Below are 24082 nucleotides of genomic sequence, written 5' to 3' on the forward strand. Positions count from 1 at the left end.
TAGTGGGGAGTCTTAGAAAAAACTGCGATATGTCAAAATAAGGGAAAAAATTACAGGTTTTCACCATATTTTGTGGGGGGTCAGTGGGGGGGTTAATAGGGGGCAGTGGGGGCTGTGGGGGGGGGTTTGTGTGGAATTTTCCACCGATATTACTATATAATATAGGGAGATATATGTAGACATACATACATACATACACACATATATAAAATGTATTTGTATTTAGATTCGTTAGGGTGTCCATTATTTAGCAACTTATATTTTTTCATCATATATTTTATTAAAACTCTATGTTGTATCCCTAAATAGAAGTCCATACCAAAAAAAATCTAACAATTTTTGCGTTAACACATGTCTCCTGACAGAAAATGATTTCCTATTTGTATAATATAAAAATTGCAACATTGTTTTAATTTTTGGAAACTTGATGTATTTTTTCTCGATGTTTAAATTGTATTGGATTTTAGGATTTTAGGACAAAACAAGCCAAACTTCTTTTGACTTTTAAGCTATAAATTTTCATTTTTTGGTACAACGATAGTTTTCACAGGGTAAAAGATCAAAAAGTTAAAGTTGAAAAAAAACGAATCCCTTAATTTAGCTGTATGTTTACGTACATATTTGTACGTCTATGTACATGTATAATAGTAGCTATATATATTTGTATGTATATGCGTACACGTCAACACATACATGTACTTACTCTCACACATACGAAAGATACACATATGTTGATATTGATATAATAAACGTGTACGAAATTGCATGGATAATATACATTATATAAGGCATATACGTGGACATATAATATAGACAATAAATGTGTGCACATACCTCCACATGTACATGACGCGTTTCACGCGAAACGTCCCAGGCCCGCCGCACGAGCACAAATAGTCACTGTTTTTAGCTCATATTCTCGGTATTATTCCTATCCTCAAAAAGTGTTGCGCATAGGCTAGATAGAAAGCCAAGGTTTTTTTACATTGAAAACATCTTTTTGCACAGTGTGCTCTCGCTGCAAAATTCGAGTAAAACAATACCAAAGAGTAGACGTTCGGTCGTCTAAACGCGCCCTAAAGGCCGGCACTGCGCCGTACTCCGCTTAAGTTAACTAATATTATTAGTTTTGTAACATTTAATTATGCATTTGACAATAAAGTATGATTTTACGTTATTACTTAATTTTGTTTTGTATAATTAAAATAGAATCTTTGTTATTTTATATGATTTTCAGGTAGAATTAAAAGAACCGTTTGAACATAAAGCATATTTTAGTTCTTAATTCATGATAAATGCCTTGCATATTTTAATTTATTATGTAATAAATAATCACTTTTTATTAATCAACAAAAAAAAGATCGTAAAAGTGGAGAATTTATTGTGATTTTTCGAAAAATTATGCGTTTGTTATACAGAATTCAACCCAATCTTTTCATTGAAACAATAACGAAGCTTCCATTTTTACAGTTGTAATTTATTATAAAGAAAAAGATGAGCTTAAACACATAAGTATTGCTATTATTTCCGATAATCTAAATTGTGATACGATTACTGTATATGAGTATCAAATAGCTGTAATAAATTATTTAAAATTCAAGTTTGTAGAAAAAAATTTTTTAACATAACTGATGGGGCCAGTCAACATTTCAAAAATAAGAGCAATTTTAAAAACATACTTTTCCACAAAAAAAAATTTTTAATAATTGTGAATCGCATTTTTTGCTACTACTCACTAAAAGGGAGCATGTAACGGTATTGAAGAGAGGTGCAAGACGTGAAAGTCTTCAAGTTTTCTTTAATAACCGAATTTTAAGAGCAGAAAACTTGTACGACTGAGCAAAGAATTATTGCAAGGAAGCAAAAGTTTTTTATTTGAGTGAAGAGTCGTATGAAAAATGTAAATTATACCTAAATCTTGATTTGATGAAGCAAAATTAATACCAGGTACTTTGCAATTCCGTGTTGCCATTCCAATCGATAATAAGACATTGAAATTAAAAAAAAAACATGTATGAGCTCTGAGTATCAACTCTTTCTGAAACAAAATAATAAAACCAAAAAGCCAACATCTCAAACTTCGTCTAAAACTAAAAAATATTAGAAAATATTTGTTTAAAAAGTATTTCTAAATTAATAATATTCATAGTTACTTTGACCGCAGCGCGGCATGCGTTTGGACGGCGAAACGTCTACTCTTTGGTATTGTTTTACTCAAATTTTTCAGTGAGAGCTCACTGTGCAAAAAGACATTTTTAATCTAATAAAACCTCAGCTTTCTATCGAGCATTGAAAAAAAATATTAAAAATGGCTTTTTCCAGATATAGCATGTTTTATGTCTTTTTTCAGTGACAGTGAAATTTTTTTGGGAAACTAACCATACCATCGGAAAGCTGACTAAAAAATACATCGAAAATGCTGTTTGCAACATTTTTTAGAATAGGAATGAGGCCAAGAAAATAATCTGAAAACAGTGACTTTCAGAGCTTGCGCGGCAGACCTGGGACGTTTCGCGTGAAACGCCTCACACACATGTTTATATTTATTTGTTTCAATGTATGTAGTATATCTAAAAATAAAAATATATACAATAGATGTATACGACTACATTTACGTCTATACACTGTGTGTGGGTTACTATACATGGACTAAAATATTTTAATAGGCAGAATGGACAAACATTTATAATATGTCATTAAAAATTTTTTTCATATTTTCCATGACCACAGCAAGCCGAAAATGTTTATAATAGTTTTTTTTTTTCTTTTCTTATTTTCATTTTAAAAATTAGGAGCATTACAAGCTCTGGTAAAATTTTCTTACAATCAAGATAACAGCACGGGCAGTAAAAATGTCACTTTGTTCTTATATTGACACCATGCACTTACACAGATAGAGGGAAAGAAAGAGAGTTGGTACAGCTACTGCAGCAGCTCCAGTATAGTAGTGTAACTGTGACAGAGTGTCAGTACTGTAGGTCACTACTACAGCCTACTGGCCTAATCAACGGGGTCACCCACTCACCACCTAAGTGTGAGGATGTATTGCCGAACCCATTTCGAACCCTTTTACTGATGTTATACCTAATCCATAAGCACAGTGCGAGTATCTCCAGTGAAGCACCTTGCTAGTTAAGCTAACACTCTCTGCACCAATGGTGCATCGAGTCTACTAGCCACTGTGTAGCCTTTCCCTGGAGAGGACTCCATATTTCCGGACGTCCACTTCTTACCCGTTAAGCCAGCACTCTCTGCCGAAGCATCGGATCCAGACTAATTAGCATCTCTGGAGAAGCTCTATCTTTCAGGGACCACTCATCACTGGTAGGGTCGGCGATCCCTACCTGGCCCATCGTATTCACTAATCCCTACTCATATCCCTAACACGGTTTCGCAGTCACCCAGGCCCAAAGACCTGTGGGGCAAGAAAAAAATCTGGAATTACTCTGAAGGGAAATTCCACGGAAAAACCCGCCCCGAAACAGCCGGGGTTACATAGGAACTTTTGCCAACGAAAACAGTTTTTAAAAAAATCTGCATTCACCAGGAATCGAACCCACGTCTCCTAGACCAGCGTTGTATCAGTAACAAGCACGCTTACCGCTGAGCCAACTCTGCTTCTAAAAAGCTATTATATATATGAAACAAAAATATTACATGTACAACATTTTATATGTATATGTATACCTAATTCATGAGCAAGTTCATTAGCTTTTAACATAACCACAAAAAAGTGCGCTATCCAAGTATGTCGTCATACGTGGGTTTATGTTAATTAAATATTTTTAGTTTTGATTAATATAATGTGTGTGTATGTGTGTGTGTGCACGTGTACATATATATATTTATGTATAGGACACATTTCTGTACGTAAAAAGCCAATCAGCCCTAGAAAACATGGAAAGACAGAGCTGCAGAGAATCAAAACAAACAATGATAAAGTCAATTGATCCATGATTAAAAAATTTTATTCTACACAATATTTGTTACCTTAGAGTCATTAATTTTTATTTTATACGAAAATGCTATCCTAAGTTTTGTATCTTGATTAGGCAATATATAGTTGACCATGTAAAAACAATGGTTTCTTAAAATATAGTCCTACCTATAGGCAGTAAAAATTTGTGATTTATTTATAGTCATTGCAAAAGCTAAAACTAAGAAAAAAATTTTTTTGTATAGAATAAATCCTAATGAAGGTGTATTTCTAGTATCTAAAATGATTTTTCATTTAAAAACCCTTCGAACAATTTTTTTACTAGTTGTTATTTTTGCCTAAATATTAAATTTTAACAACTTCGTTACATTTAATTTCGTGCCATTGCATTAAGCATCCGATACATTAAATTTCTTATTAATATAACAACTGCTCTAACTTTTAAAATAAGGTTAATCAGGTGGTACACCTTCATTAATATTACTAAGTATTCCCATTAGAAAACTCTAATGGAAATTATCGTCGGATTGGTCAACTCCTTTAAATGTCGCTTTATCAATAATGTAATATGTCTTTAGTTCACTTTTCATCTTATTTAAAACTTTATTATTTAAGGAATACATATAATGAATGCTCGCCCCCCTAATACTCTTTCTATGCTTTTCTTAGATCCCCATTCCTCAACCCTCCTACACCACACCTTAGTTCGTTCTTACGCCTTCTACCCCTTCTTGTTCTTTTCACACGTTTCTTGAGCGATTCGAACATTTTGTTTCATAAAAAGCAATTTCCTCTAAGTTAACTGTTTTTAGTACATAATCAATATTCTTAGGTGTACTTAAATGAAACGATTCATAAAACTTTTTTTATACAAGAATCTGAGTTACTTACAAAAGAGCAAGATTATTTTGATTAAAAATGAAATCTTCTGTAAAATAAGTTTTTTATTTATTCCTAACATTTTCACCAAATATATTTCCTGAACGTGAAAAATATGCGAAAAATTGTCTCAATTGACAAAACAACATTATGGTAGCTGCTTCTTTGAATATGTCATCAATTTAAGTATCATATTCCATCAATCCTATCGCTGTAGCGGTATCTATACATGTTTTATGAATGATTTCATCAAATGTTCTTAACTTTTTTTATGCTGTCACACCTATTCTGTATCAAACATTCATTTTAAACACAAATGTTTATTATCTTTTGAAGAAATAATATTTCAACTTTAATTAGCAGTGTTAAATTAAATTAATGAATGTAAAGTGATTTCCAAAATAAATTAAAGTCTTCTGGGGGGTTGGCGCCCAGAACGCGCCGGGCGTGAAGCTTACTAGTATATATATTAGAAGGATTATTACATTAATAGTTATGTACCAAGTTTGTTGTTTAAGAAAAATAAATGCATTATTTGACAAGAAAACGTAACTTTTTTTATAGCTCACTCAATTAAAAAATACCACTTAAAAGTTGCTTAAAAAACTTTTTTAAGATATAAAAAATAAATTTCTGCTATAACTACATTAAAAACTAATCACAAAGAAGAAAAAAGTATTTCTATTCTTACAAATAAAAAAAGGGTCTAAATAGGCGTTGTGGGCTCGTATCCTACTGCAAAATTTTTTTGTTTTCAAGTACCTAGAAAATGAATAAATTTTATTGATTTTTTTTTTCGCCATATAATTTTCAAGTCATTACAAGTTATCTGGAGATTCTTGCAATTACTACAAAACTAGTATATTATACATCATTCATCTAAAATTGTATTTCCCACAATTTTTTGCAAGTTTTAAATTAAATTCAGGCTTAATTTATTCCATCAAACACAAACAATCACTGTTAACTCTTTTTTTTTGTGAAAAATGTACATTTCTTAAATCAATAAGTTACAAAATATAAAATCAAGTAAGCTTTGTCGATAAGGTAAGTTCAAGAATCTCTCGACTGCGCTCAATCTCTTTCGTTTTTAAGATTATTGAGGTAAAGTATTGATATCAATAATAATGAATAACCATGTTCTTAATCTGTTAGTATTAAAACTGTATACCCGTACTTTTAATATCACGCTGATTTCAGCTTTCTGTTGCTAAAAATGAGAACGTGAGAAACCGTATCTTTTAAGCAGTGAAAGACTCTTCTTACTCTTCTAAGAGAATTTCTATACCAGTTATCTTTCCATCCACCCATGAAAAAGTTACTATCTCAGTCGATAATCTAACATTAAACGAAGATACAATGCGTTTTTAATTGTAACGGCATAGCCTTACGGGTCCACTGTTAGCAAGAAAAGGAAAGTTACAAGCTTTAATGAATTCGTCTAGAATCTATATTGTGACGCACCAAATAAAAATTAAAGTTTACCCCTGCACCTACATTAAGTACAAAACATCTTTATTCTAATTTACCACCTTCTGAATCGATAACCAAAAAATCTAGATGGTAAAGCACCAATTAAACATTAAACTTCGCTATTTAACTTATATCATCAATAAACAGCCTTATTTTAAACCACCACCTTGCCAGTAGATAGTCCAATACCTTGCCAAGATACATGACATTCCTTTGTGTCATAAGCTCTTAGTTTTTAATAAAAATTACAAATTTGTGAATAAAACACCAGCCTATAATGCTAATTCAGTCTCTTCTTTGCATCTTAAGCTAAGGAAATACTTTTTTATGATCTAAATTCAGTAGTTTGTATTACTTGAATATTTAAATAGTTTCCAGGTCGACATCTTTTTACATGGTATTATTATTCACTAGGTTACGAAATATACCTCTTTCGGCATAATGATCCATATATGCCTATAAGTCATCATATCTCCATGTTTGTATAAATATAGAAATATCTGTATCCTCAGGTATACATACACATGTATACATATACTAGTAGGGTTTTATCCCCTTGAGCACAGCGCCGGCCGACCTCCCACTACCAAATAGTGATTAAATATTATGATAAACTATAAGATAATACTTACATGTGTCAAAGAAAATTGTGCTTAAACTGCAATATCTTGATTACATAACACAATTTTCATATTATTATGCAAAATTACAAAATTAACTTAATTTTGACAGATAGATTTCACAAAAAAATCAAAATTTTAATTAAATATGATAACTTTAAGGTAGAAAATCCGTGAACCAATTTAGTCAAGCATGAGTTTTATGACAGTCTTATAGGTTATGGCTATATGTTTTTGTAATGGAAACAATATTAGTGGATAAACTGATTTTTTTTTGTATTTAATTTAAAAGGACTGAAATAGAGATTTGTGCGGTATTTTTTATAAAAGTAGTCTGATTTTTTATGTACGTCCTTGAAGCTGTTATCGCTGTACCGTATTACAGCCCATGTTAAAAAACGTATTTTAAACCCAAACATCTTTAAAATAAGTACCAATACTTTACCTTTAAAATATTCTTCATGATGTAAAAAAATTAAGCGCTTAACATGTCTAAAATTCAAGAAAAGTTTGATTTGTTGGTGGCTGCAGATTTCCTACCTGAATTAATTATTTAATCTCGTTTTAAGTAACAAATGATAAATTCGTTTTTTGCGTCTGCAAAAATTAAAAAAAAATTGTCATTCAAATAATTACAACCGTTTTCTTGTAATTCATGTAAACTTAAGTACGATGAGCAACAATGTTCATAAGTTGAACAACGAATAATAATATAAGTTTTGTAACCTTAAAAAAATGCTACTGTTGTGAGTTTCAAAGAAGTAATTTCTTGATTTAATAATATTTATTAAGATAACTTGTTTCATAATTCTTTCTTTTTAGTTAGAATAATTTATTGTCTGTTTTTAGTTTATAAAGTTAAAATTTTATTTTAAAGAAGATATTGATTTCATAATCAAAGGAGTAAATTTTTTTGTATAAATAGAATTCTTGAATTACAAGATGAATTTTGTGTCTCATTTAATGTATTAATACCCAAAATATATGCTTCATAGCAGTAAACATACACTTCACAAATGACTTTCCATAGTTTAGTTTTTGTATTGTATACAGAAAGAAGTATTCTTTAGTCTTAGCGTTTTCCATGACAATTACTAAATCTAAAGATAAAGACAAAGTGTTGAACTTTATTAAAGTAACCTTTACATTTCAATAAAAAGTAAAAGAAGATGTATGTGTTTATGCGGTAAAAAAATAAAAAAATATTGGCGAGATCCACTGTATAAGGATTTCGTAAGTTGACTTATTGTTTTTTGACTAATTTAACTATTTAATATTCTTATTTATGTTTGACAACAGGTATAATAAACTAATTAAAAATAAAAAAAATCAGCGTTCCATATCAATGAATCAATAGTCGTTTGAAAACTTGATAACAAATCTTACACAAAAGTGTATTGCAATTAATTTTTACTCTCAAAGCAAATAAAACTATAAAAAAAATACAGTGAGTAAAGTAGTGCAAGTGAGTTTAAAATTTTGATCAACTATTTCAAAAAGATAAAATGGCACTTAACAAGTTAAACAAAGCAAAATAACTAAAGACTTTTTTCTCCATATTTATTGAAGTAGAAGTAGAGAAGAGTTGTAGGGCTGAGATAGTCGGTGAGAGGAATAAATTATGTCACAGTATATTGATTTGATTTCTGCCTTATCATAAGTAGTACATGGCAAGTACATTCTGTAAAATAAATCTGTTCATATGTCATTACTCATTATGACATTGCTTTAAACATTTTCAATGTTTATGATAAGAATAAATTTATAGAGTTTTTATTGTACTTTGTTCAATGTATTCTTTAAGTCTTACATGTAGGTTTAACTGTGGTACTTTAAAATGGGTTCAGCGGTGAGTTTTTTTGTCAAGATTGCTGGTAATGCCACTTACAGATTACAGCTGGTTTTTATTGATACACATAAGCAGAGAAAAGTGACAGAAATGTTTATATGATCAAAAATGGGGGATAAAAAGCATTAAGATAAGCGAAATCAAGCTCCAATTAATATGTGCTGATACCCAAAATTTAATTAGGTTAATTTTACAGATCGATAAAACCATTTCTTTCTTAATTTGAGGGGAAGCTGATCTAGCGGGAAAAAAATGTAAGGAAGGCTGAGGGTGGACCAAAGTAAAATATAATCAAGTCATTTGACAGAAAAACTAGAAGTTTCGCTTTATTTTAAAAAAGGCAGTGGGAATAACGAGGGGGTTACGGGGGTAGAGGAGGAGGGTGTGGACAATCATTCCTAAATATTAATATACTAGCAGCCCCCCTGTCTCGGCTTCGCCCGAGACTCACTCAATGGAACACCGTAGTGTGTTGATATGTAATGTGAAACGTTTTCAGTGAAAAATTATACATCTAGTTCTGACATTTCTCAGAACAAAAATCTTTTTATTAAAAACATATTTGTTCGGAATGGGAAAATTTATTTGGTCAAGTAAAAAGCTGTAAGAAGTGAAAAAAAAAATTAGTATGTTAAAAGTACCGTGAAATTCCTCATATCATAAAATAATCTTTGGCCTTTAAAGGCCGTTGATTCGCAGTTTTCCCATACAATTTACAAACAGGGCTATTTTTTAGAGCTGTAAGGATTCAATGCTCACAGAAAATTTTTTTTCTCTTATCTCACAATTTTATTACTAGAGCAACAAAGTCTTGGAGCTTAATCTCTACGTTATTTATCGCAACAAAAATACAATACATATTTAAGCTATTTTAAAATCTGAAAAATTCAAGAGATTACTATAAAGGTTATAGTGGAAAGCTGATCTCTCACTTAATAAATTTTTTCGTCATTTTCTTGACGCCTAAAATTGTATTCATGAGATGCATTTGAAGTTTCCCTTCTAATTCGACGTCTTATGACTTTTGGCATAGTTGAGACTCTTCTGAGCCCTAAAAGCTATTTTTTTCAACTTTATTAGGTTGTAATATATTTGTTGGCAAGGTAGTTCAACGTCCGATGACCGGTTAGCTTCTTAAGTAAACTCTTTCTTGACTGAAGTTTCCAGCAAACGTGACTACCTGGATAACTCAGGGTTTGAAGCTTTGGGGCTAGTTGTAAAGCTCTTTCCCAACGTCTCCTGTTATAACATCAAACATGGTGTCTAAAGCAACTTTTTTTCAGACTCAGTTGTTTTTGTGATCTAAGGTGGAAAGGTTGGTTCATAATGCTTGCCCGTTGGTAACTGTCCCGTTGGCTCACGTTTATTATTTTTTCTTCATAGCTGTTAGGTTCTCCCAGCGCAGACCTTGAAGGGGATCGGTGATTCTTGGTTTAATGCTTAGAGTTGAGAGAGTAATATAGGGTCGTCCCCACAGGGGTTTCCAGCCTTGAGACGAACAACTCTGTTCTTGACATCTGTCAGTAAATAACTTACTTGGTTTAATAGTGGCCGGCTTTACGTAATCTTTGAGTTGACGAATCGTCTCCGGAAATTGTAGTAAAAATGTATTAGTTGGCAAGGTAACTCAAACTTAGGTGGCCTTTGAAAGAACTGATGAGATTGCTGGTTAAGTAGGAAACGTACACACTTATAATGGCCCTGAAAAGGGCCGATGGTAAAACTTCCAGCTATTCCTTATTATTCTTTTGATGATGAAGAGCCAGCTGCAGGTAGCTTGGCGCTTATGCTTTGAGTCTCTGTGTACGGAGACCGTACAGGAAGGGAAGTAAGCCGCTGACCAAAGAATATCTCGTCTTCAGGTCATTCCTTAGATAACCAACCGTTCATCGGTAGTCAGGAAAGTGGGCCTGGAGAATAACTTTTCTGTAGATATGCCGTTGGGACGATCACTTAAGGTGGACGTTGTGGCAGCTCGTACACTTCAGGGCTGTCTTTCCTGACTCGCATTTAAAGTAGAAAATTCTCTGATGGTACCAGGTACGATGGTTGAACGGCCACAAAGCTGTGATGTGCTGAAGCAGGTAGTGCTCGGGCTAGAAACGTTTCCTGGTATTCTATTGGAGACGTTGACGTTCCAAACGCCTGTTTTTTCCGTGGCACTCATTTATTTTGGGGATTTGGGGTGAGAACCAATTTATTTCGCTTGCCCATGAAAAAAAAGTATCATCGGGATAGCGGATATAGTGTAGCTGGGATACCTAGCTGCACGATGGACTCCTCTGTTCTTGGTGAAGTGTCGATGATCGACTGCGATGTTTGTTTACTCGATGGGGCATGTTGTAACCTTTTTTCACTATCTTTGGTTGCGGGTGGCTTCAATTTTACCTCGACGCCACCTAGTGGATCCTACTGAACTAAAGCGCTAAGCTAGCTCATTTTAGCAAAATCTTGAGCTTGTTTATCGCCATTGTTATTAACTTTTACAAGATGAAAAAACTATGCAAAAACCATCTCGGAATCATGAAGAATCAGTGTGCAAAATTTTTGCAAAATCGGTTGAGTAGTTTTAGCAGTCAGCGATTACAACGGTTCTAGCGACTTTGCTTTATATATTAGTAAGATACACAAATGAAACGTAAATAAAAATGTAATACTAACTAAGTTCTGTTTTACCTAGTAATACAAAACCTAAGATTTTTTTAAAGAGATTATCACCAAATATGCACACTATGCATACTACGGCACACTATGTTTAACAGAACTTAGTAAGTATTACATCTTTATCTACGTTTTATTAAATAGATTATTATCAAGAAATATACACCAAAATTATTAAGTTTGATAAATATCTTCTTAAATTATACAGTGATTTTGGAGGGTCATTCCACACAGTTTCCACCACGCTTCCTCGGCCCCCCTCTAAATGAGGTAACATTCTAACAGTTTTAACGTAATTTTTATTGGATTTAATTTTTAGTTAGCCCTCCTCCAACCCTCTTTAACCCCTCTTAGCCCTCCACTCAATTTTAATGAGCCTCCCTCAGCCCCTCCTTCACCACTCTTCCCCTCAGCCCCCTTCTAAATAAGGTAAAATTCTACCAGTTTTAACTATATTTTTACTGGGTGAAGCTTTGGTTTAGCCTCCCCTCCACCTCTCTTTACCCCCCCCTCTTATAATTTTGTAATCCACTAATCGAATAACTCAATAAGCCTCCTTTAGAATTTAAAACAACTCCGTTTAGCCTTCCATCAGCAGCATCTCTAAATGTAGTAAAATTATATAAGTTATCATGTCATTATTAGTTTAATTACTTTTTGCACCTTTTAAGGATTAATTTTAAGGAACTCCTTCCAGTCACCCTGCTGCCGTATCTCTAAATAAGGTTAAGTTATATCAGTTTTCATGTCGTTTATAGTAATATGACTATTTGCACCATCTGTCTTAGCACTTTTTAAAGTTTTAAAAAAGCGCATGACGGCAAGGCAAGGGTGAGGCAAAGGACGAGTAACATGTAAAATCTACTACCGTCACACTTTTTCTCAGGGTCACCAATCTGAAATCGCTGTTTTACTATTGAGCATACCGCGCAAATAAGAGTATGACTTGAAGAATTCCTGGAAACTTTAATCGTACCACAATATAAGCCTATCTCATACTAGAAAAAATACGTGCCAGCTCTCAAACCTAGTCAATTACCAACATTGTTCTTATACTATCATTCAAATAGTTCGGAAATTCCAACTCTTAGTATGCCCATCATCGTAACTCATTTGCTCAGACTATTAAGGAGTGCAATATCAATACAACACAAAACAAATCCATTTATTTCTTTACCATTTTAAATAACACTTCATTAGTGACATTAAAATTTCTTACTTTCATTCTTCTCCCTATGTTTTAGAATTTTGTATACCATTACATTTTTCATCTCCAAAGCCTGCTTGATCTCCTTGACAGCTAAGGTTGACCTCAACGCTGTTTTTTCGGCGGACTTATCTCTGCCCTCTTGATAGGTGCCCTCCTTATCGAAACTCCTACCACAATCCTGACTCTGAATTTTTTTCTTGCGTGTTTTAATCTTCTTGTCATCGTTTATTTTTCAACTTTTGTAGGTGTGTATTTTCACATAAAAAAAACACATTACAGCAAAAAATCTCAAACATGGACAACAAGAGAATTTAAGGCAAAGGCACAAAAGCGCAACGAAATACAAAATAAGTGAATTAGAAAAAAACACTCTTACTCACCCAGATGAATAAAAAAATTTAATTTACATTCAAATTATACTCTTATATTTAGTCAGACAACTTTAACTATCTGTATATATTGTACCCTTAACCATTATGATAATCTTGAACAAACTAAATGACAATTACAAAGAAATTAAAGCCTTAGTCTCAAGCTTGCTCATGCTCTGACATAAATCGGGAAGAATAGCCATGAAGAGTCAGCCACATGAAGTTTGCACATTATACCAGCACCCTCTTAGAATATACAAATATAGAAGTTAGCACTAAATACAAATCTCACGAAGAAATCTTATGAAATTTTTCGGCCTCTTCAGATAAGTAATAATTTCCTGGTATTTTTATGATATTAGGTTCTGTAGGTACTCTCAATATCTAGTCAAGTATCTGAAAATACTAACAGAATTGTTATCAGGTAAAAGTTGACGTTGAAAACAGTAGGATCATTTATCAGTATAACATAACATCAATCATTGTAAGATATATATAATCAGAATACCTGTTGTCTAACTTACTTATAATATATCTCGAACGTTTATGAAAAGTAAATTAAGCGTACTTATAAAATTATGCGAGCAAACAACAACAATTTTTCTTTCTTATGAAATAAAAAAAATTGAAAGTAATAATGAAGGTTGGTTTGCTACAAATTAAATATTTTACCTGTTGAAATGCAGACAAAATAAATATAACTATTTGTCAAAATTTCCCCCACAAGTCAAAAAAATATTAGTTCAGGTTTTTTAGTACATACAAAAAGGAGTTAGTATGTGTATCGTTACACTAATTTAAAATTTATTTGTATTTGTTTATTAACACTCCGTTTAAGTATTGTACATCATAAATTAAAAAAAATTTTTATATGATTGTGAACATTAATTTGCTTTAAGTTTTTATAACGCAGTGAGTAAGAATTATTTTATCCAAACGTCCTTGTGGCTCAATAATATTTCTCTGCTAAAAAAAAGTTCAATTGCATGGTCTCCTGGTATAAATGGAAAAAAGAGAATGCACAAATCATTAAGTATACTTTAAAAAAGTAACTATTAAAAATATTAGTATACTTACATGTATATTGGGAACCACAAGATTTGATGGTTCCAAATATACAGGAAAGTATACTTATATTTCGGGTTAACTATCAGTGTTATAATCTGCAGTAATATTTCGTAAAATAAAATAATTTGCTATTATTATTATTATCACTTTTTATTATTAAACTACGTACCAGTGTGACATCTTCAATTCGTATAACTATTCAATTAAGATGCTACTGGCAAATCAACAAGAAAAGATTTAAAAAATTCAATTATATTTTTTACAATTATATTTTTTACGAAATTAAAACAATAATAGTATACAACAATCACATAAGGAATTAAATACTTATTCCAAGAACTACTCAAAAAAATCAGCTCTTCTTTAGAACAGTTAATTTTTTTTAGAACAATTTGCTGTAACTGTTTATTCGACCATACATATTTCTAAAAGAAAAACTTTGAATATAGTTGGACCATATACTTAGAAAAATAAGTGTTTTACATGGCAAAATGTAAAATTGCCGTTCTGAAACTTAGAGAATGTAATTTATAAATTATATTTAGAATAAGTCAAATCTAAATTTTTTAGATAAAATTGATGAATTATAATGATTAGTTAGTATAAAATATTTCTACATTAAATTAAAATTTAAGATGAGAATCTTACTATGATTCTAAAAGCAACATGTAAATAGATTTTATAAAATCCAGTGGACAAAAAAAATTTGACTCGAAGAATTTAAAAACCACCTAGTGAAACAATCAACAAAAGATGCTAAGGCAATGCTATTTAAATTATTATAACACACGTGACGACGTATCAACTCACATTAGGTAATTATTTCTAAGTCTTATACTTTTTACTCAAGAAACGTCAAAAAAAGATGTACTTACAAGCTGGTGTTGAAGGAAACAAGTCAGTATTATCTAACGATAATGGAGTCGACAGACGAGAATTCAAACAAGCTTTGATCTTGCAGAGTAACGTGCTTAACTTAACGAATGTAAGAATTATTTCTTCAATGACGCGTTTGAGGTGAAACTTGACAGACTTTATCACTGTTTTCGGAATATTCCAAAGTGAGTGGCATGAGGAGAGCGGAAATGCCAATTTTTTACTAATCGCATTATCAGACATGCAAGCTTGGATCCCTCTCTGAGAGCTACATGTCATGATTTTTACTCCTCAGCCGTCTTGACAAAGTTAATTTCACAATCACTAAGTTGATTGGAGTAATGATTACACCTCGCAGTCATTCGTTAAAAGGCAGAAATGATTGATTTAGTTGATTAACATTGCTAGTAAAAAGGAAGAAACTGCGAGAAGTCTTTTTAAATTTGAATACCTAACATATAATGACAAAGAGTTTTGAGAAGTTTTTTCCATGAATCGCACTGAAATACAAGCATGTGTTGACAATTGAGAAATCAGTTCATCGTCAAATTTAAATTTGGGATAAACTTGTTCGTTTTCATATTAGAAGTGAGGTCTCTTAACGTAGGACTCCAGTGAAACAAACAGCTTACTATCCATGTCTCGAGACGCTAAATTAGTTAAGTTGAGTTTTGTTGATATGTGATTCCATTGAGCGAAAGGAACTAAAGTGAGTTTATTCCAACAGCGATTCACCCCAAAAATAGGATAACGTAAAGAGACGTCTCGTAGCCAGTATAGCACATGTTTTGAGTCTAACAATTTATAAATTGAATAATAGAAGCAAATTTTATTGCTCAAAAAATGGCTTACTAATTTTACAAAAAAGTCAGCACCTTATAGCTAAAGTCCAAGGGTACTTTAAGTTTATATTGGTGCAACCTTCGATTAGGCTTGAAGCAAAGAAACGGTAACTTCATCCCTCTTAATTACCACCCAAGAATTCAGGACAGCCATATGCTGTTTTAGAAGCGTTGGCAAGACAGCACTATCCCCACTTAGTTATCTCAATGAGAAACCATTTTATCAAACAAACCAAGGAACCCTAATTTTATTTAAAACAGAAAGCTTCTTATACGAGGTGATCCAATCTTGAGTCATTGACACATGAATAAGTTTTTCTTAGCACAATTCAAAGAGCCATAAACATCGCGTCATGGTTTTGGCTACAATATCTGTAGGGGCTGACAAACCTAAGGGATCATAGAGCTTTGATATTTCCGAGAAAAGTTTTCGATCAGTATATCCCTTTGTCAACAAGAGACTTGATACCCTAGATTGAAAATAATATTGAAATGAATTTAAACTAAGTTCTAAAACACATTTTGATACCGTCAAATCATTAAACTTAACAAATAAACCACATATTAACGAGTGTGACAAATCCTCTAAGTTCTTTGGAAAACATACGCTCTAGTTTCAAAGAAGGAAACATCTGGCTTCGGTCAAACTTAATAGCTTGTTTCTATATTAGATACTTTCTGGTAAATTATATTCTCCTGACATGTATTACCTATGCATTTGCATTTTAACAGAGCTTTAGATCCTCACCCTTCTGCGATCTAAAGCTAACTGATGCAGGACTCCAAAAGCCAAATAGGGTAAACTAGCTAGAGCGTACGTTGTAGTAGTCAACAAGTAAATGTTTATAGGCTTACACAAAATGTCATCCCATAAAATAGCCTAATAAGGTTAATCATTGGCATGTACAGCTACTCGTCTGAATATTTTGGCAATGTCACTGGTGAATGAATAACACTAAGTTCTTTAATTGAAAATATGATTAGCCAAATTTAGCAGTCTATTGATTCAAAGGTATAAATATTTGTTAAAAGTGGGTTAAACGGGCACACAGAAAACTGACAAGCACCGTTTAATACCATACTTAGCTTGGTAGCACTATTTGACGTCTTAACAACGTCATGGGTAGGTGAAAAAACATTGAATTTTTTTAAACGAGCCTTTTTTCAGACGATCTGAACCTATTTATCCTTCAATAAATAAAGTATTTAATACACAAAATTCATGATCTTTACCTAATATTATCTCCAGCGTTCTAAGCATAGCTTAACCAGCTTTAAAGGAATTTCTTGTAATTGTGTTTGCTGGCTGAGCCCTGAAAGTATAGCTAATAATGTATCAATTTAAGGAGTCTCGAGAATTATGATCGAGATCGAGAAATACGTTGCTCCCATTTATTATTTTTAGGTCAACGGGGCAAGGATATAGTAAATCTTCCTTCAACTTGCCAAAATCGTTTTAAGATATTTTGTATTCTGTTATCTTCTAACCCCTTTAAGGAGTGCGCAAACTTGTATCTGACATTTTTTGTGGATTTTATTAGACCTAAAATAATCCAACCTAACTAAGTATCTGATTCTATAGGCTAAATGGAATTTCCCTTAACTGCTTATTATTGATCATTATAGAGTAAACAGTAGAACTGAGTGCCAGGTCTACTCTTTGAGTCTTATCAAATTGTCCATCAGCCAATCAAGTTAACTTAAATACCCAGTAAAGTTCTAATTATTGCCAGTAGTGGCGCTCTTTCAAACTGAGATACGGTCTGAATATAAACGTTCCGTGATTATGCTGGCTTACTTGTCGAAAAGCAAATTATGAACTGAAAGTACACGATGCCAGTTATTACGGTTACATAGACAGTAAATCAAAAGTAAGTGAGGGAAGTGAAGTACATTAAACTCCTTTAGGACTTTTAAACTGTTGCAGTAAAGAGATAAATACTTTCTTGAGAAAAAATTCGTGTTTATATTTATTCATATCATTTTCATGAAATTCGATGTAAACGGCCAAATTTTACGGATTAACAAAAACTCATTAGGTCAATATTACCTTGAGTATGATTGTTTTCTCATAAAAAGTCTCACACATTGTGATGCAAAAAAAATCAACAACGAACTCAACAGTGCTGCTTGTATCCCAAAACTATACGTAAATAATAGTTTTGAACCGAAGAAAAAATGACGAAGTATATAACTTCCTGCTGAAGACAATTGAATGTCACTAGATGTTATTTCGTTGTTCACCAACATTTTATTAGAATTAATGTTAATGAGTATTGACAGAAAAACTTTAAGTCTAACGAATAAATGTTCAATTTCTATTGATATAGTTTTTAAATGTATAAATTTTTCATTTAACAACACTTTTTTCGTTTCCGATAATAAATTTTACCAAGAAACTTTCGGCACTCTCATGGGATCTTCTATTCTCTCTTTTCGAAGACCTTCTAATGAATGACATGGAAAGTGATTGTCATTTCATTTTAAAAAATGAGCATAATTTATTTTTGACCTGTTATTCTTGTTGTGAACGACGCATTACTATTTAAAAAAAAAATCAATTGATGATGTTTTAAATGTGTTCGATTAGTACTACCCTTAATTACAGTTTTCTTATAAAATAAACACTGACAATTAAATTAAAACCTACTTAAACGGACACAAAATAATAAAAAGGCAGTGAATCTTGATTTAATTTTTGTACGTATTTATTAACTCTCTGCCAGCTGTCCCCTAAGGGGTCACTGGTTATAGGCGTTTTCTTAATCTGATCGAAGTTATAATTTATAATTCTTATTTTATAATTCATTTAAGTTATTTTCTGAAAAAAATTATTTTAGAAATTACAATAAAAACCACTAGACAGTGGGTGTTTGGGTACGCAAGTATGAAATGATACTTTTATGATAATTGTATGGCAGACAATGGATGAATATAAATAAGCATTCTTTGAAACGATATTGTGTATCAAGGTAGTGCAATTATTGTTAAAATAAGTATGTACACTATAATTGGATACGTAATAACTTAAATTAGATAGGTATAGAGTATAGCCATGGTATGACGTGCTGCTAGGCTGGCTAGAATATAAGTACCTGCTGTAATAGGATAATTAAATTATTCGAAAACAACTGCTTTTTTATAACATCTTGAACATCACACTCGTATCTCTCACATACGATGACACACTTATTTTAACAACTAGTCAAATGTACGACACCCACAATAGTTTTTTGAAAAGAAAGCTTAGAAAATATTAGAAAATCAGTTTGTATAACATGCAATTATTTAGTTTTATATTTTGTAAGCTGGATAATTATGATTTTGTCAATAAAATTTAATACCAAAACAATGATATTGTAAGCTTACTTAATGACTGTAAATTAAAAAATAAAGATGAGTGAAAACGGTTCACGTTAACTCTGCACATCAATTAACCTCGTTATTAGATTTATTCCAATTACATTCCAGAAATTATACGATTGGCTTGGAATTGGGTAAGAAATATGTGTACCTTTGATTTTAATCTAAAAAGTTAACATCCTGTCATACCGCTTTATCTTAAATAATATTGTATAACATACCAGTAAAGGTATTATCCAAATTTCTCTTTCTTAACGAATGAAAAAAATTTTCAATAAAATGAAGCAATGGAAATGTTAAAATTTATTCATAAAACTTTCATAAATAAAAAAATAGTTACAAAAAATGAGAGTTAAGAACATTTTAAAAATTCAATAAACATTTATTAATGTGTAGAATAGCTGTGACTAAGATAAAAATTTGTAAAATTGAAAAAAAATTATTTAACTGAATAAATGATTTTGTAACAAATATTATTAACGATTAAATGATTTTGTAACAAATATTTGTTATGAGCGGCCTTTTGGGGGGTAGGCGGCTTTGAACCGAGCGGGAGAGTTGAGGGTGGCTGGAGTCGTCTTCGAGGACATTGATCAGCGGTCGAGATTGAGCAGCAATAAGCACCCTGTGTTAGAAACTCTATGCGTGGAAAGGTGGTGCACATCGCTCCACGTCGAGCGCCAAATTTTTATATGCGGCCTATTGTGATGGGCGGCTTAGAACAACGAAAGAGAGTCAGAGTGGACAAGAATCCTCTCCCAGGGAGTCAAGTTGGCCGTAGAGATGAATCCACGGAGAGAAACCTGGATGGAGACTCTAGGCGTAGTGAGGCAGTGCTTCTGTTGGATTCCGTTGTTACCGCTGGAGCTAGTGTTGCTGATGTGTAGTTTGGCAGTCAGGATCGAGCTGTAGTAAGCACTCTATGCTTGTGACTGTAGATGTAAAGATGTAGTGTACTGTCGCTCGAATCCCTTTTCACCACTGGAGCTGTTGCCACTTGAGGGCGGTAGGGTAGAGACTAAAAGCAGTTAAGGAATGCTAGTTGTCAGTATATTGGACAGATTCTCACTGTAGCTGGACAGGCAAGAGTGGAAAAAATAAAAGTCAAAACACTAGGTTTAACGTGGTATTAAACATAGGTATTTTATACAAATTAATTGGTACTCTAGCCACTGCCATAGCGTAGGTCTCGTCAAGTGAGCGAGAACCTAGCTTTGGCCTAGATCGTGTGATCCGGAAGGATGCTTGTATGACGTCGCGCAGCCCTTCTCACATACTGTAAGCTAACTTTTTATTTGCGATGTTTGGTAGAAGCTAGTAGTTGCCACCTAGCGGGCGGTAGGTGTTACTATTAGGCGCAAAGTTTTGAAATCAAAGCTGCACGCGACATTTGAAAATCCAATTTATGTAAAACGATTGAATTTAATGAGAAGTAATTATTTTAATAAATAATTTGTAATGAATAAAATAATACTCTTAACGGTAGCATATTATTAAAGATTAAATCAATTTAATTAACAAATAGTTCATAAATGTTTATAGTTGAAGTAAGGTATAGATCACAGTAGAACGAAAAGTAAGAGATTTTTGAATATCAGGATCGTTCGTGGCAGAGAAAGTAGGGTATCAAGCTCGCGTGCTGGAAATCACTGATTGAAGTCTTGAATAAACTGTTTATTTCTTACTAAAAAAAAAAAAAAAAATTAGCTGAAGAATAAAGAAAAAAAATTAACAAACATTAAAGTTTATTTCATAGAGATAAGTGCTTTGGTGGCGTGAGACGAGGTGGTTTGGAGTAGTGATCTTCTATGTGTGTAAGTTTAATTCCATTGCAAATTTTTTAATTTTAACAATTTCAATTAAGTATAAATAATATTATAAAATAAGGATTTCAAAATAAACATTGAACTATTTTCTTGACAACGAATTTAAAGCAGGTGTCAAAAAACTTTTTTGGTAATGTATTTTAAAAGCTTTAACCAGTGGACAGTGGGTGCTTGGATACCCAAGTATACAGTTATACTTCTATAAAGTTATGTGGCAGATAATTTGTGGATATAAAAATACTTTCTACGAAGCGATATTGTGTATGAAGGCAATGCAATTATTGTTAAAGTCACATAAACCAACGCACTCATTCATGGTCCATATTGAGTACCTAAAATATATTTTTATCTAATAGGTTCAAAAAAAAATTCTGTAGTACCACTCTCTTTAATAGCGTAGTATTACATGATAGTGAATGTCTTATCCAGCCGTTTATCACATGTAGGTTTTTTCGACAAAAATTGTTTATACATCGGACGTAAATTTGAAATAGCATAAAAATACCCATAAAAAAGTCAGATAATTTAACTCTACCCTTTTAAATGGTAATTTTCCTACCTAGGACATTTTTTAAAGTCTGGTGCGCCCTCCTTCGGTAGAAAAAATAGAATCCGCCAAGTAAGCGTCATCGCATTGCAGCTACCTGACGTCCCTCAGGCCCTGTTTTACAGATTCCTGGTGCCACAAAATAGCTCTGAAGACGATGGCACTTGTCTGGCAAATACGAACATTAATTTTTAAAAATCGTTATGTATCTTCGTGGAAGAATCCACGTTAGCTTGCTTTTATATAATGTATAGAAATCTTTCTATTTCCTTGTATAAAAAGTTACTTTTAGGTAAACCTGTTAAATATTCACATAAATTTATAGGTAATTTTTTGAACAAAATAAGCAAAAAAGGGGTCAAGTATGCGTGAAAGCGTTGAGTAAGTACATCTATGTGACAAAATAATTGCCAGCATTGCTGCGTATTTGCAATCTTCTTTCACCTCTTCCAAATCTCATCCCACTTACTATGATGAACGTCCCTAATTCAATAAATTACCTTTGTCACGAATGAAAAAAATTGTGAAAGGATAAAACGCATTACAAATTAATTCACGTATTCATAAAACACAAAAAAAATGTTTGAAAAATTTTTTTATTCCGAAAAAAAATAAAAAAATTGTTGAAATATTTATTCATCGTGAAATTAACAAATAATTTGTGAACAAAAGAAACTTATAAAAGACACTTAACCCGCTTAAATTAAAAATCAAAACGATATTTAAATAAATCAATGGTGTAGGTGCTAAGTGGTGATGACTAAGCAACTTAATACAATCCAAAATTTTAACTAGATTCAAATGAATTTGTGGTTCATGGAACTTGAGCCAAAACCGTTTGAACTACACCTTAAAGCACGATGTAAACGGATACAGAGAAAAAACATCATGGATTTCAGACTTCTAATACAGTAAATAATAATTCATGTATTACATTCATAGTTTATTCAATTAAGGTATATAACCATTTAATGAGTGATTATGTAACACTGTATCTATCATTAGAAATAGACCTTTAAGACTGATTTAATAACCAAAAGTATTTGCGATTCTTGTTATGCAATATTTTGCTGCTAGAATAAAGAACAAAAGAGTACTTGACTTAAATCATATAGAGTAAGCTGCAATCCAAATAAGATATCAATTACTTTCGGACGGATGTTAAATACTTTGAAAATTAATCCAAAATGAGTGCTTTGAGTTATGCATTTGAAATTCAGACTTTTATAAGTCTTTCTGTACCATATGTAATGTTATTATGTGATAATAAATTTTTACTTAAATGTTACTAGTGTTGTAGAATCCAAAGATTTTTTGTTTTTGGCGAGTAACTGTAGGGTGAAAAGTTAATATTTTGGCCAGATTCGAATATAGCAGCTTAAAGTATGTAAAGATCGTGTAATGCAATAACTGGTACATTTTTGTAGAGCTATGTTATTTATAAACTTTAGACTTACAAGCCATCCTGACTTCATTTGTATTTTTGTTTTAATAGTAAATATTTGTTGTCTTACCTGTTGAATTAAAATCTCCTTCTATCTGCTTAACTGGTTTTGAAATACTTTTTCTCTTAGACGGTGAGTTCTTCAATGCTAGAACATAAGTGAAAGTACACTGTGTATATAACCTACTATATAATCACAACAAGTAACATATTTCTGACTATTATTTAAGGACATAGTTAAAGTAAAATTCTAATCTTGTTTTTCGACTAAAAATGTTGCTTGGCTTAATAAGTAAACAATTTTATTCATCTCTTCTATCAGAAAAATCTTCTGAAAAGTAATCTTTATATTTATTCCAAATTTTATTACTTTGATTGTACTTAAAAAAAAACTACGCAGAAAGTTTTTGTAATATTAGTAATTTCATAAATATTGCTTGATTTTTAAGGATGTCATAAACTCGAGAATAATGCTATACTGAACCCCTGACCATAGTAATTTCCTTAGAAATTTTATTAAAAATAATTTTTTTTTTTTATTATTTGTAACATAAAGCTATTTTTCAAATTAAATATTATTTGAAAAAACAATCTTTTACTTTTAAAGAAACATTGTTTACTTGACCTTCGGTCATATTTGTTTATTTATAATTATCGTCTTTTCAATCCTTTAGTTTTGTGATTAAAAATGAAATGTCTCGGAATATTTAAATGTTTGATATTCTTGACAAAATTGTCTACTTAACTGGATCAAAACGTGTCTTTGTGTTGTACAAGTACAACAGTTTAGTTATTGACCTATCATTGAGTGATCTGATAACACTTACGATGATACAGAAAAGTTATTTAAGGAGTACACAGTCTTAACTTTTCGTTGTATTTTAAAAATACAGGTAAATGTTAATTTTTTACTACTGATTACTGTATGTTCAACTATTTACGAAGGGATCGTTTATAGTGAGCAGTCAGAGCTGTTACTGGCCATCGCTGGCTCACAGGAGACACGAGACAGCGGCTAACGGCAGCCAGCAGGGGCTCAGTCTATAGTTTATCCATAGGTCAGTTCTATAAAAAAATATACATAAAGCTGCGGCTAGCTACTGCTCCATGCCACCA

At 31.9% G+C, this 24082-nt stretch overlaps 1 protein-coding gene across 7 annotated transcripts in view; it reads right to left on the reverse strand.

Annotated features, from left to right (window-relative positions):
* PIP5K59B (Phosphatidylinositol 4-phosphate 5-kinase 59B) overlaps positions 1 to 24082 on the reverse strand; it is a 712665-nt gene that overhangs the window by 320090 nt on the left and 368493 nt on the right. For all 7 annotated transcript variants that reach the window (XM_089598110.1, XM_089598109.1, XM_089598112.1 and 4 more), the window contains one exon: positions 23037 to 23114. In XM_089598110.1, the coding sequence (XP_089454236.1) occupies positions 23037 to 23114 (78 nt within the window). The remainder of the gene's footprint in view (positions 1 to 23036; positions 23115 to 24082) is intronic.

This window comes from Copidosoma floridanum, unplaced genomic scaffold (assembly GCF_036245765.1).
Source record: "Copidosoma floridanum isolate Cflo_tuat_1 unplaced genomic scaffold, Cflo_Japanese_pri ptg000005l, whole genome shotgun sequence".
Lineage (NCBI taxonomy): Eukaryota > Metazoa > Arthropoda > Insecta > Hymenoptera > Encyrtidae > Copidosoma > Copidosoma floridanum.